At 35.9% G+C, this 14214-nt stretch overlaps 1 protein-coding gene across 2 annotated transcripts in view; it reads right to left on the bottom strand.

Moving 5' to 3' along the window:
* Positions 1 to 14214, bottom strand: part of ERO1A (endoplasmic reticulum oxidoreductase 1 alpha) — a 52413-nt gene that overhangs the window by 6847 nt on the left and 31352 nt on the right. Inside the window, exons 7-13 of one of the 2 annotated variants that reach the window (XM_044773595.2) lie at positions 11580 to 11700; positions 9610 to 9656; positions 7161 to 7172; positions 3423 to 3449; positions 3206 to 3298; positions 2145 to 2391; positions 1619 to 1688 (exon numbers count right to left, since the gene is read on the bottom strand). In XM_044773595.2, the coding sequence (XP_044629530.1) occupies positions 1619 to 1688; positions 2145 to 2391; positions 3206 to 3298; positions 3423 to 3449; positions 7161 to 7172; positions 9610 to 9656; positions 11580 to 11700 (617 nt within the window). The remainder of the gene's footprint in view (positions 1 to 1618; positions 1689 to 2144; positions 2392 to 3205; positions 3299 to 3422; positions 3450 to 7160; positions 7173 to 9609; positions 9657 to 11579; positions 11701 to 14214) is intronic. The other variant, XM_070513639.1, reaches the window with a different exon arrangement.

The raw sequence follows: 14214 nt of genomic DNA on the forward strand, positions 1-14214 counted from the left end.
TTTTACGATCCTTAAAATAACCAGAACCTAAACGGCTCAGCCTCCTAGCTCATGCACACGGTGTGTAGGTCAACACTCAATTCGTTAGCGGGCAGAGGTGAGGCGTGACACGGGCAAACACTGTGACTGACGTTCAACAAGACCAACTGACCAAAACCAACTCCCACCCAAGTCTCAAGCATCTTCAAGATCCTACTCCACTTTGAACTCTCTTTCCTGCAAATCTTCTATTTCTAACCATACAGTGATAGAGTATAAAGGAGACGAGATTTTAAAATGAACTTATAAATGTGACTATTCAAATCAACCCTTTTTAAAAAGTAAATATCTGATATTAACAAGTTTTCTTGTTTTCTTACCCCTCCTTATAAAAGAATTCAGAAAAATTATCTGTTAAACTTTCATAGGACATCAAAGCTGAGTGTTTCCGAGTTTTGATAAAGGTAAAACATTGTGAGATATTCTAATCTGCACAATATAAAAAGTGTGTATGCCAAAACACCCTCCAATAAGCCAACAAGCATACTAAAAAGAAGGAAGATAGCAAAAATAGAAGGAGAAGGTCTCATTACATCATCTTCCCCCTCACTTCCAAGTTCCTGGAAGCTGTTTGGGAAGTTATATAAGTATACTATTTCTGGGTATATATTTCTAGTAAGAATGCTTTAAGTAGGAGGTATGGGAGGTCAAAAATAACTATCATCTAATGGCAAAAATAGTGCAAAAAAGTATTTTGTTTGCAAGCTTCATAAAATCAGCTTTTTTCATTACATAAAGAAACAAAGAACGAGAAAAAAAGGAAGATTGTTTGTTACAAATATGCTGATGAAATCAGATCAAGCCCATTGCTACTGAGGTCCACCTGCCTTTACTTATCTACAGCTTTGTAACTGAGAACAGTCACAGAATCTTACTTAAGTCCTCAAATAGACTAGAAATCCCTTGAGGGTAGGAGCTGTCTCTTCCTTTAATTACAAAAATCATGATCTGCACATCATGAGTGTTTAATAAATCTTCCTAGTAATATTTCATATTTGTAGTATTCTGAGGCAAATATACGGGAAGAGGTCTTTCTTGCCCAGGGTCACACCTCTTTTAAGAGGCCAAGCTAAGACCAAACTCCACTGTGTGGGGTATCAGGTCTTCTGCTCTTCCATGACTGCATGGTGGCATTTCTAAAGGCCTTTAGTTCCCAGTGATTACGATGAATGACGGAATAACACTGTGTCCTCTCCCCTAAAGAGGATCCTTTAACTGAAACCATCTGCAGAATTCTCCTCGGCAGTAGACAAACACCGCCACTCATGCTCTAGAGCCCTTTCTCTGAACCCATAACCTCCAGTCATTACACGCGATCAGCAGGGTGACAGCCATCTGTACGGCGTACAGTGGTACACAGATCTCAGTTGTTGTTATTTTGAACATAGCACAAACCAGACAGATCTTGAGCTGGCCCTGCCTTTGGACTTCATTTTTTTGAGGAAAAAAGATTATAACTCTGATTTTTCATATAATTTCAGGATATAAATCAAGATTTATTAAGTATGAAACATGGGCTTACATTCATATCTGCATAAGAGTTTTGTATTTAAAAGATGAAGTTATATAAAATAATTACCTTTAGTTTGTTTGCTTCTTTTTTATCCCCAGCAAAAAATGAATTCTCATCAAAATGCAAAGGAAATGACCTGCATTTTAAAACACAGAATATTCATTTTCACGTATTATAAAATATTAAAAGTCCTGCTGATGCAAGGTCAGTGAGGAATAATATAATTAAAATAGAGTAGAATATACAGTAAAATCAACACTCTGATGCCCCAGAACAAATTCTCATCCTCAAAGACAAAAGCTAACTGTCTAATACAGTAGAAGTTTGGGTCCAAAACCCAATCTGTTCAAGTAATTATGAAAATAATGCAAGTAACGAGTACTAAAGAATGGCTATTAAAACTAAAAATACGTGCTTTCTAGTACCCAGGCCAAAATAAAAACAAAGCTCAATTCTAAAAGACCTATGAACAAAATTAATTTTTAATTATTTTTTACATAGTTTTCCTTTCCCTAAATTGACTACTTAGGAACTTAATTTTAGATACCATTTGTCACTATTCTATTAATGTGTAGTTTAATATACAATTTACTTGATTTCATGAAGTATTTCCAGAAGTAGCATTTTGTTTTCTGCATCCTGAATTTTATTTCCAGTGAAGAGTTGAAAATCTGGGCGCTCAAAGAATGGTACCACTTTAGATAAAGCCCTTAATTCTATTAAGTAGAGAAAATACAAGTTCTTAAGCCTTCTTGGACCTTCTCCTTTGGTCAAAATTCCATCGAATCGCTGCTGAAATTCTGTAACGTTGTGTCCCCATTTCTTTTCCAACCAGGTATCTGAGAAGAAAGAAGAATTAAATATTAAAAACTGAGTTTTAAAATTAAGTAAATTAATTTCATTTTATATTTCAAAATACATATAAATATAATCACAAAAACTGCTTTTGTCCTAATTTAGCCTTTAATAGTTATATATTAATATTTATCTTCTAGAACCCATCCTTAAAAAGAAAATAAATTTAATGTTTTACTGAGAAACTAGGTTTAACAAAAATCAAATTTCTGAATATAAACATATATAAAACCAAAATGCACAATTAAAAAATGACTGACTGAACTTACTAATGAGTTTGAAACCCTACTTAAAATTAAAGTTACTCTATATTGTCTCTAAGATTTGAGAGAGACATTAATTCCACAAGAAATATGTTACTGATGAAAATCAACCATGGTCTCATTTTTCAACAGCTTTCTTAAAGCATAAAGAGCAGCAGGAAATGCTTTTCCCCACTGAACTCCAGGTCTGAAGCTGGCACACAAATAAAAGGTTCTGATACAGCAATATCTAATGAGGAACAAACTGTGCTGTTAGCAGCTATTCTAATTCCCACAACAAGCAAGAGAACATTCCAAAGCAACGTGTACAATGCTGCGCAGCTTCTTAAAAGAAGGCGAGGAGAGCTAAGATCGTGCAGAGCCTTCTCTTATGCTACCTAGAGTTCCTACGTTCCTGCTTATTAACATTGAAGAATGAATTTTTACAATCTAATATTCAGCAGAGTCAGTCTTTCCCCATTCACATAAATTACCAGGAACATTTTAAGAACACCCAAGAACAAGTGTGGAGTGAGCAGGAGTGAACGTTACATACCCTGCAGTAGATACCGTGCACTCAAATGCACATTGATGCTTGCATGCAGGCCAGAGATAAGTCTGTAGAATGCTCTTTTTTCTACACAGAGGCCTAAAAAAAGCAATTTGGAAATAAAAATTTCATATGTGAAACTAGTAAGATATAAAATTAATTTTATGTCTCTTTAAAATGAAAAAAATTTATCATTTAAATTTGTTTTAAAATTTCCAATTACCTTCTAGCCAACTGTAAAAAGTGTTCTCTGAAATTAAAAGAATAATAAGTCACAAGATTGTAAAAACGCCAAAATGTAAGTTTTTCAAAAGTTTTAAAGTATTATAGCAAATTTGTGCCCAACTGATTTAAAGATTGTTTAACTAAAGGTTCAAATTTTATTTGCAATTTCTCCCAAGGAAGGAGAGAAGCGCCTCGTGCAGCTTCAGCGAAGAGCTCCGCAGCTGAGTCTCCAGAAGGCGTGAGCGTGGCCTCAGGCGGCCCCGTCTCATAACTTCCTGGATAAAGTGTTCTACATGAGGCCAAAACACAGAATTTAAATAGTAAGTCAATCCATGGAAAAATACTTAGCCTTGATAACAGCTCATGCTATGAAAATTAAGAACTTATTGTGTTTTTTTAAATTAGAAAAGTAAATAAAAAGTATAAAATAGAATTGGAGGTATATTACTTGTATATAACTCATCATATACTATGCCATTCAATATTTGAAAAGAGTAATTCAAGGAAACGTTACAAAACCAAATATTAGTTATATTCTATGATGTAATAAGATCACTGTTCATATACTCAAACCTGGTAATTCTGCTTTTAGAATTACGTGCTAAAGAAATAATTCAAAAGGGGGGGTATAGTTTGTAAAAGACAATTATGTTATATATAATTTTTAAAAAGTGAAATAACCAAAATGTACAATAATGCCTAAGTTAACATGATAGAATACTATATAACTAGTTAACATGGTAGAATAATATAAAACTATTAAAATGGCAAGAATGTGGAACATGACAATATGTGAAAATGTTTATTTGGAATAATATACAAAAAGGCCTAAGAAATAATTATTATAACTACATACGTATTCTATGCATGTGTTTGCTAGGGATGGCAAACACTGTACTGTACAGTCCTTCTCACCAAAGTTGCTTATAGTGATATTGAAAATGAACAAACAAGCATAAAAGTAACGGAAGGAATGAAAAAGAGAAGCAGCAATAAATTAGACTATATGAAAACTTAAACATCTGTTTGTCAGAAAACTTCACAAACAAAAGCAAAGTGGAAACAATAAAGTGAGTAAAATGTATGTTGCAAATACAACAAACAGATACTATCCTAAATATATAAAAAGGTCATAAATGTAATAAAAATGCAAGAGTATCCATTTAAAATGGGCAAATAACATGAACAGAGAATTCACAAAGGAAAAAATACAAACGGTCATAACAGATAAAAATTGCTCAGTCTCACTCATAATAAAAAATGCAAATTGGGGCCAGCCCTGTGGCGGAGCAGTCAAAGTTCCACATACTCCGCCTCAGCAGCCCAGGGTCTGCAAGTTCGGATCCCAGGTGTGGACCTACTCCACTCATCAGCCATGCTGTGGCGGCATCCCACGTGCAAAAGTAGAGGAATATTAGCACAGATGTTAGCTCAAGACTAATCTTCCTTAAGCCAAAAAAAAAAGAGGAGGATTGGCAATGGATGTTAGCTCAGGGCAAAATCTTCCTGACCAAAAAAAAAAAAATCAAATTAAAACTACAGAGATACCACTTTTAACAGTAAAGATAAAAATATGATAATACTTAATGATGACAAGGATCAGGAAAAACTAGCCAGCACACTGATTGGAAGGGGTGTAAACTAGCACATTCTTTCAATGACAAAAAGCAATCTGGTCATATGTTATCAACAGCCTAAAATATCCCTATCTTTTGATCCAGTACATCCAATTCAAGAAACCGAGGCTGCTAAGGATGAATGTTCATGTCCCACCTAAAATTCATATGCTGAAGTCCTAACTCTTCATGTGATGGCATGTGGGGGTGGGGCCATTGACAGGTGATTAGGTTTAGATGAGGTCGTGAGGGTGGGGTCCCCATGATGGGATTAGTGTCCTTATAAGAAAAGCAAGAGACATCAGAGGTCCTTCTCTGCCATGTGAGGACAACACGAAGGCCAACCATCTGCTAGCCAGGAAGAGGGCCCATGCCAAGAACCAAATCTGCTGGCATCTTGATCTTGGACTTCCCAGCCTCGAGAACTGTGAGAAAATAAACGTCTTTTAAGCCCCCAAGTCTATGGTTCTTTGTTAGAGTGGCCTGAGCTGATGAGGACCTAGGCTAAAGAATCAAGCAGACACGAGAAGAAGAATATACAAAACTATAAATATATCTGTTATATACTATCAACATATAAATAATAATACTTATCAAAAGATTAACAGAGAAGCAGTACGAGGTAGTAAGTAACTAAGAGCACACAGCCTGGAGCCAAACTGCCTGATGTGAACCTGCTACTCACAAGCCCCACGACTCTCGCTGAGTCACTAAGCCTCACTGGGACTCATTTTCCTCAGCTGTGAAGTGGAGATAATAATAAAACCTCCTAGGATTGTCAAAAGAATTCAATGAAATCATATTTGCTTTGAAGAGTACTGGCACATAGTCTTAGCCATTATCATTATCAATTATTTTGGGGTTGTGGGATTACAAGTGATTTGTTTCCTTATAAAAACATTTAGGCTTTTCTCCCCCAGGTTGTGGACCATGAGCTGGGAGAGTGGGAGTGTAATACTTCTTGGACCTAGTCTTCAATGGAATTTTCAATTGTCTTACAATCCTGAAGCAGTTATTCTCAACTTGACTCGATTCTGATCCAGTTAGATAACCACCTAACACACAGCTGTCAGAGAGAACCATATCTGAGCAAAATGAGTACTTATGAATACACTCATAAATGAGATGGCTGCTCCAAGCAGAGCCTCCACAGGTTAACATTTTCTCTGATAACGAGACAGATGGAGAACTTCAAAAAGTACTGAAAAACCAAAACAGCCTCCTCTACTGTAGCTAGAATACAGCATAGAACTAGGAGAACCAAGGAACAAGAAGGTTACTCAAGTGAAAACTACAGGATCACCCACTAACAAAAGATGAGGCATCTTTGGAAAAGCAATCTTACTACTGAAGAACTTCTCTCCCAAACAGTACAGTTTTGATTCAGTATTTTATTTAGCTGCTACCATTACTATAACGTAAAGTATAATAATAAAACAGCAATGTTATCAGACTCTAGTATTCTGTTATTTAGACATAAGGCAAAGCAATTCATAAAAATAATGTTCAGAAGATAGAGGATTTTGAGGCAGAGGAAGTGATACCTCATATTTTAGCAATTTCTTCCAGCTGGACTAAAGCTAAGTACTGCTTCGTCTTATCATATTGTTAAACATATGGGCTTAAAAACAACAAAAATAATTTTAATCTCAGTCATAAAGCAAAAAGACAAAGTAAACCTAACAAATGTTAAAATTTTTACCATTACAATTAACTTAAAGAGTTGGGAGTGATACCCACACCCAAGAGTCAGCATAAGCCTGGGAAGCCAGTAGATCAACTCTGATCGTGCCTGGAACCTTCTTCCTACGTAAAACCCGGCAGTTCCTAGAGCTCAGCCAGGAAAGGAGAGGGAGTTTTCCCACATACAGAGGCCGGGCAGATGCCTGCTTCCATGGGCAGAGGCTCGAACACATGGGCGAATTGCCCTACTGCCTAATCCCAGGCACAACAGCCATTTTCCCTTAAACTGTGCTTTCACCTCCAGAATTTTAGACAAAGAAATAAAATTAACTTCTTCTGAGTCTCAGATATGGGAAGAAAAAAAGAAGGTTGCCAAATAAACATCTGAATGTATAAGCAAATTCACATGTAATATAGGATAAAGAAATTGTACTTACCTTCACTTTTCCCTGAAAAACAAAACAAAATGTTTATTATTATAAACTCCTTCCAGATGCCCCTTTTAAATTGCCACTTTCATAAAAATAAGACTTTTAATAATGGTTAGTTTTAGTCCATCAGTTCATCCACATAAGCAAAGTCAGAGGGAGGAGCTTATGTGGGCCACTCTGTCTGGTGGTGACACGGGTTGCGTGTGCTCTGACTAAATGAAGAGTACAGCTCATACAGAACTCACCGTGGGGCGACAGGAAGGAAACCTAACCCACCACTGGAGAGCACTCATAAATACCCCCAGGATGTACAGTTATTTGGCTGGCAGAGCCTTTTTCCACATTTATTTATCCTAAAGCTGCAACATAGTTTCTGCTAAAGATTTGTGGTATTGTTTTGAAACCTCCAGACTGACATTATAAAATTTTACCTTATTCAGGAATATTTTTAAAGACTATGTGGAAGATTCAACTTATGCACAATTCAGCAGTTTGCATGTAGCTGGCTCATTTACTATTGAAAAATTATCTTCACTTGCCCACTTTTATTTAATGCCATCAGTTTGATTACTCAAGTAACATGTGCTCCCTGTAGACATATGCTAAAAAAAACATCATCCGTAACTCCCTCTGCCCAAAGATACACATCATTTACATTTTGGGAAATGTCCTTTTCCTCTGTCTACAGATATTTAGATATATTAATTACATTTTTACAAAAACATATTATACATACTGTTTGATACCTGCTTCTTTTCCTCCATATATTATTGATCACTATTGATGTAAATGAATACAGACTTTCAGCAACACATGTAATGGCTGCATTCTAGTATGTGAATATACCATAAATCATTTAACCAGTTCCCTAATGACAAACATTGAAATTGTTCCCATTTATCTTTAAGATAAATGAAGGTGGTTAATTGATTAAATTATAATGTGAGTTCATAGTGAAGATCACCTTGTCTAGGAATTCCCATTTAATCTGATATTACATCAACAGCTTCTACTGAGTTACCATATGTGACTCCATATAAAGCCAAAAGCCTTATTTAAAGATCTTCTTTCATTCCTAATCTAAGAAAGACTAGTCTGCCAACATTTAGGGAATGATGCAATCTCACTGCTTACCAGGAGGAAATTTATGTTTATTGACTATATGAGATGAGCAGCTTTTCAAATAAATTTTAAAAATTAAAACCTTACACATTTGCTAAAAGCACATCAAAGATTTCATCAGTAAACACATACTCAGAGAAGAGGGATATATATTTCCTATGGAAAAAGTCTGAACTCATACACTGAAATGGTTTATTCAACAAATCAATCTGCCTATTCTAGGCTGCGCAGAGTCTATGAATTTCAATTTTCCATCCACTCGGCATCTACACAGTGCCTGGCACACAGTAAATGGTGGATAATCATTTGTTGAAGGAACAGTGATTTTCATTATTGCAGATGAGACCATTAAATGAGAAGAGCAATTTTCATTGGTCATTTATCTAACAAACTACTCCATCTATTATGTGCCCGGCTCTGTAGGAAAAGATGAAACCAATCAATGCTGCCCGTATGTCCAAAGTACTAGGGTAGAACAATGTATATATCAATAACAGAAAAATAATGCTGGACAGTGGAAAGGGCTGTGAGTGAGACACAACATGACCTAAGATCAATTCACAAGGAGACAGAGGTCCCTGTAGTGAGGAGAAGCAGGGGAAGGTTTGTGGAAAAGGTAGCATTTGGGCCAGCCTTTGAGTGAAAGCAGAAAACGAAAAACGTTCAACATGTGAAGTTGAAATCAGACTCCCAATACATACAACAATTTCAGGTTTGGGGAAAAGATTTGAGGCAGATGTTTTTTGGATATTCACTTAACTAAACAATTAGTAAAAACAGTAGAAAAACCGCACATACACATTCTGTCAAATGCATAGAGGAATAAATATATAACCTAGTCTCCATCCTAATGGCCTAATGCCACGAACTTCATTACAAAATACTCCTTACTGAAGTGTAAATTTTTTTTTTTAAAGATTGGCACCTGAGCTAACAACTGGTGCCAATCTTCATTTTTTTTTTTTGCTTTTTCTCCCCAAATCCCCCCAGCACATAGTTGTATATTTCAGTTGTGGGTCCTTCTAGCTGTGGCATGTGGGACCCCGCCTCAACATGGCCTGGTGAGAGTGCTATGTCCACACCCAGGATCCGAACCAGCGCAATCCTGGGCCGTTGAAGCAGAGCGCACAAACTTAACCACTCAGCCCTGGGGCCGGTCTGAAGTGTAAACATTTTAAACAGCAATTTCTCTGCAAGGATGAGGTATAACTTCTATGGAAACAGGAACATAAGATCTCAAATGCTCTTGCCAACCCTTATCTGGCCTTTCTCTTCCCTGTAACCAAAGTTCACTGGCTGACAAATAATATAACAGTGCAAATAAACAACTCACCTTGACCAGAAGCCAAAGGATTTAAAGGTCTTTTAATGGTCTGTGGCCTAGAAACAGAAGAATTAAAGTACAAAATATACCTACGTTGCTATCATATCAGAATTATTTAAGTAAAGGTGAAATTATCTCAGAAAGTCCCTTAATGACTATATCCCAAATCAAATTGTTTTACTAAGCTTATAAAATATGTAGTTTTCTCTAATTGCTTTAAGGGAGGGTGGTTGTTATTTGTTTGAGTGATAATAGTTTCTGATCTTTTCCCATTGCAGCAGCCAGAAAGTCATTTCCTAATCACTTCTTCAAACAAAGGAAAAAAAAAATAGCAGTCAAGCTCTTCTCCTAGAAACACTACCTTGTTTTTATGTGTATTATTTATATGTGTGCGCACACATGGCACAAAGTGCACTCCTAACTGTCCAATAAGCAAAAAACATAAATACCCAACATGGCATTAAAATAAAAAAGGGGAAACAGTGTGGGCGGATTATTTCCGTTTAGGTGATCTCAATACATCCATTTGCCCTGTGGCCATCAGGTTTGCTATGATTTCAATAAAAGGTATTTTGTAGTAAGAAAAAAAAGAGTTACTATGTCACTACAATGCTTTTCAATCTCAAAATGCCCCTTCATCAGTAACTGCAGGGATTGTTGTAACATCTATTATTTAAATTTTACGAATTTGCACAATTTGAAACCTTTGGGAACAGAACATGTAAGCTATATTTTAACATATTCAATTTAGTGCCTTACATATTGTTTATATTTTAGAAATATTATTGGAATCATGATATAAATTAGTTAAGGAATAACTATAAATCTAATACAAAATCTAACAAATGCTTCAGTTGGACTCTATTTTAGTTCACCTTAAAAAAAAAAAAACCAACCCTTTAAAGTCAGTCACTAATCTCAGTAAACCAAACATTCATAATAATAGTCAGGAGAATTTAAATGAAACACATGGCAGAAATGAGTAAATAATGAAAAATCTCCACTTTCCAAACTGGAGAAATTCTTCAAGTCAAAAAAAGAAACATCTGACATTTTACTGGCATAAGCATAAGTGCTGATCTCTTATGCTCATATTTGACTTATAAAAACTGAAACGTATTACCGCCATATCTGGGAATTCCAAAGATTTTCCCAGAATTCTCCCCAATCTGAGATAGCACAACACACACACACAAACACAAGTTTCTTCCCAAAACCAATAAGCACGCTGTTTAGAGCCTGGAGGCTTACACGTGGGTAAACTTGAAACACGTCTCAGTCACCCAGGGATCAAACTGATGGCTTCCGCTGTAGTGGTTAAGAGTGCAAAGCAGGGTCTGCCACGTACTAGATCTCTGACACTGGACAAATCATTTAGCCTTTCCAAGTCTCAGTCTCAGTGACGACTACAGCACACGGTTATTGCAGGGACTAAAGGAGAAAATGTATGTAACACGCTTAGCACGATGCGGCGTACAGGGAGCACTCAAAAGTGCCAGTTATCACAATTATTCTCTGAGATTAAGTTAACTTTAATTTTAAAGTGGGTGAAATAACTCTAGCCACAAAAACAGAAGTATAGAGCACCAAAAAGAGAATGAGGAGTTACATACTCTCATCTATTCTCTGCCACTCACTACACGATCTCGGGAAATGAAATAAACCTCTCTGGCGCTAGGTGACCACATCTATGAAACGAGATTCTATCATCCACTCGAGGAACACTTGTTAAGTGTCTACAGTAGTCCCATAAAAGTCTAATACTATTCTGTCTTTTCAAGAAGAAAGAAATATTTGTTGAAACTCATGTCTACATGTTTCCCCAGAGGAGAACTGTATTAATGAATAAGTATGTTCCTATGTCCAAATACATCCTTTAACAAAGTGAAATTGACTTGTACTTTTAAATCATTATGATTTCGTTTATAAAGAGAAATCACTACATCTTCCAATAATTTGTAAATGAAAATGACATATACTTAAAACAGTTTTCTTCGTAGATGACATTCCATATCTTCCAAGCATCTGGTCCCTTGTAACCCGTGTAGCGCTCAGGATTAAGGAGCAAATCTACATATTCAGCATCAGGAGACTGTATGTCTGTAAAATAAAATGTTTTATTAAATCTTTCTTTCCTTCAATTCCCACAACAAAGCTCGGCTACAGCGCTGCACTCCACTGATTCTAAGGCACCAAAGACGCCACAACGCCTCAGGGATTTAAAACAACAGTCTAGGAGAAGGACAGGAGAGAAAAGAGGAAGGGACAAACAGATACATTAAAGGTACACACTGGTTGCAAAGCATCCTGCTTTTAGAAATGGTAAAAAACAGGAATATGTAAATTTTAGAATTGATGGAAGATGGTAACTCAATTCTCATAAGCTATCCAGACAAAGAATATACTATACACTTCCCTCCAAATTAACCACAAGTAATTCATCTGTAACTAAGTAAATGAAAAAGTATTAGTACCATACACTGTTTGTTACCAAATACTCCTTCTTACCTGACCACCATCAAGATCCACCACAAACCTGTCCCAGAGACAGAACCCTAAACATGCAAAGTTGTATGCAAGATGGCATCTGTGTCAGCATTATTTATAAAAGGGAAAGTCAGAAGCAACCTCAATGTCCAACAGAGCAGAGCAGTTAAAAGCACAGGCCCTGGAGCCAGAGTGCCTGCTCAGGACCAGGCCCCGCTGCCTCACCGTGGGCAAGCTCGGGAAATTCTCTGTGCCTTGGCACCATTGTCTGTAAACTGGGGATGATACCCATAGTGTCACTGTGAGACTTAAATAAGTTTATGTATGCAAAGTGCTTAAGACGATGGTAAAAAAATAATAAACATTAACTAGTGCTATTAATACTATAGCTTAAAAGATCATTTTGCAACCAATAAAACTGTTCAGTACAAAGACTGCTAAGTATAAAATGAAAGGATAAACCATACAGAAAAGTCAATTACAGATATATATATGAAAAATATACAAAATTCACAGAATACTGGTTTCTCATATGTTCTATATATTTGTATAACGTATCATAACTTCAAAACAAAAAAAAATGGCCCCTGGGCCTCCAGGGGCTTTGGGAAATTACTCAACAGCACAGCAACCAAAGCAACCAAAGTGATGATAAAAATCTGAGCAGAAATGTGTTTATGACAGAATCCATCAAGCTCTCAATGGTACCTACTTCTTATTAAAAAAAACAAAAATAAAACTGAGCTTGGTTATTTTTATCCCAATTCACAGTATATTAGAGGTATAAATTAGAGGAAAATTTGCTTCTAGAAGTAACACAGTGACAGCATCTAGAAATAACTGAGTCTATATGCAGAAGTGGCAATGAAAATAAGTAGAAAAAGTAAAAATAAGAATTTAAAAAACAAATTTGCATGAAATCATCGAGTTCAGGGGCAGAGATCTCTGTTCATCTAAATACTAAATACTAAAGGTATTGCCACAGTATAGCAAATTATAATAAATTCATTAAAAATAGCCCTAATTCTTAAAATATATAAATAATGCTCAGCAGCTAGTACTTTAGGACAGAAAACTAACCAACAAGAATGATTAAATTTTTTATATTCTGCCTAATTAGAGATAAACATTGGTTGCCTCTAAATTTTACTTACGCTAAATATTTCTCCTCTCCCAACTTTATAAAAAAATAAATGTTACTATATTTTGCCAGATGACGAAAGCTCAGATTTCTAATTAGGATTTATAAAATACCTTCTGTACTCCACCTACCATTTATAGACATTATTTATTCCTTATAAATCTTTTTTTTTTAATATTCAGACAAGTGATTCACCCAAGATAAGAGAACTCCACCGCAAAAGTCAATTACTGCATCTCAGTCCTTGTTACACAAATGTAAGCATGTAATGTCAAAAGGATTCTTTGGTAATCGAAGTTAAAGTATTCCCATTCTTGCTCTAACACCGCAGGCCTAAAAAAGAATTTCCTGTATAAGTTTAATATTTTCTCACATAGCAATGTTTAGGCCAAAGAATACTCGTGGAAAAGACAGCAAAATAAGCACGTTGAGGGAGCATTTATCCCCTTCCTTTCCTAGCCTCGATCCTGATGCAAGTCCACAGCTCCCCATCCTACACCCTGCAGCCAAACGTGCTTCAGGACTCAGAGCTTCCCAGACTTCAGAAAGGTAATGCAGAACGTGCAACACACACTGAATATTACTCCAACAGGGACTGGGGCAGCAACTTTAATCAAACAGGTAAATATTTCTGCAGTGAAATACATGAATATTCACACTGAATGAATCTATGCTAAACTCAGGGGGGGAAATGTGCATTTTTCAGAGTTTTCAGATTTTAGAATTAGGAATAAAGAATTATAGATACGTATTTGCCAAAAGACGGTCATGTTTTATATTAAGGAAAGTATATATTTTTTTTCCCAAAAAGAAGACACAAAATTAAAAATAAGTACTTTCTCTTTTTCCTCCTCTGTTTTTGGGAGGGATTGCAGGCTTCATGTTTTGCTTGTAATTATAATGATCTGCATCATCCTTTTCACTAATTTTTTTAAAAGATCATCAATCTGCTCCAAAAGAGCCACAGAAGGATACTAAAACTCAGT

Source organism: Equus asinus, chromosome 7 (assembly GCF_041296235.1).
Source record: "Equus asinus isolate D_3611 breed Donkey chromosome 7, EquAss-T2T_v2, whole genome shotgun sequence".
NCBI classification, from domain to species: domain Eukaryota; kingdom Metazoa; phylum Chordata; class Mammalia; order Perissodactyla; family Equidae; genus Equus; species Equus asinus.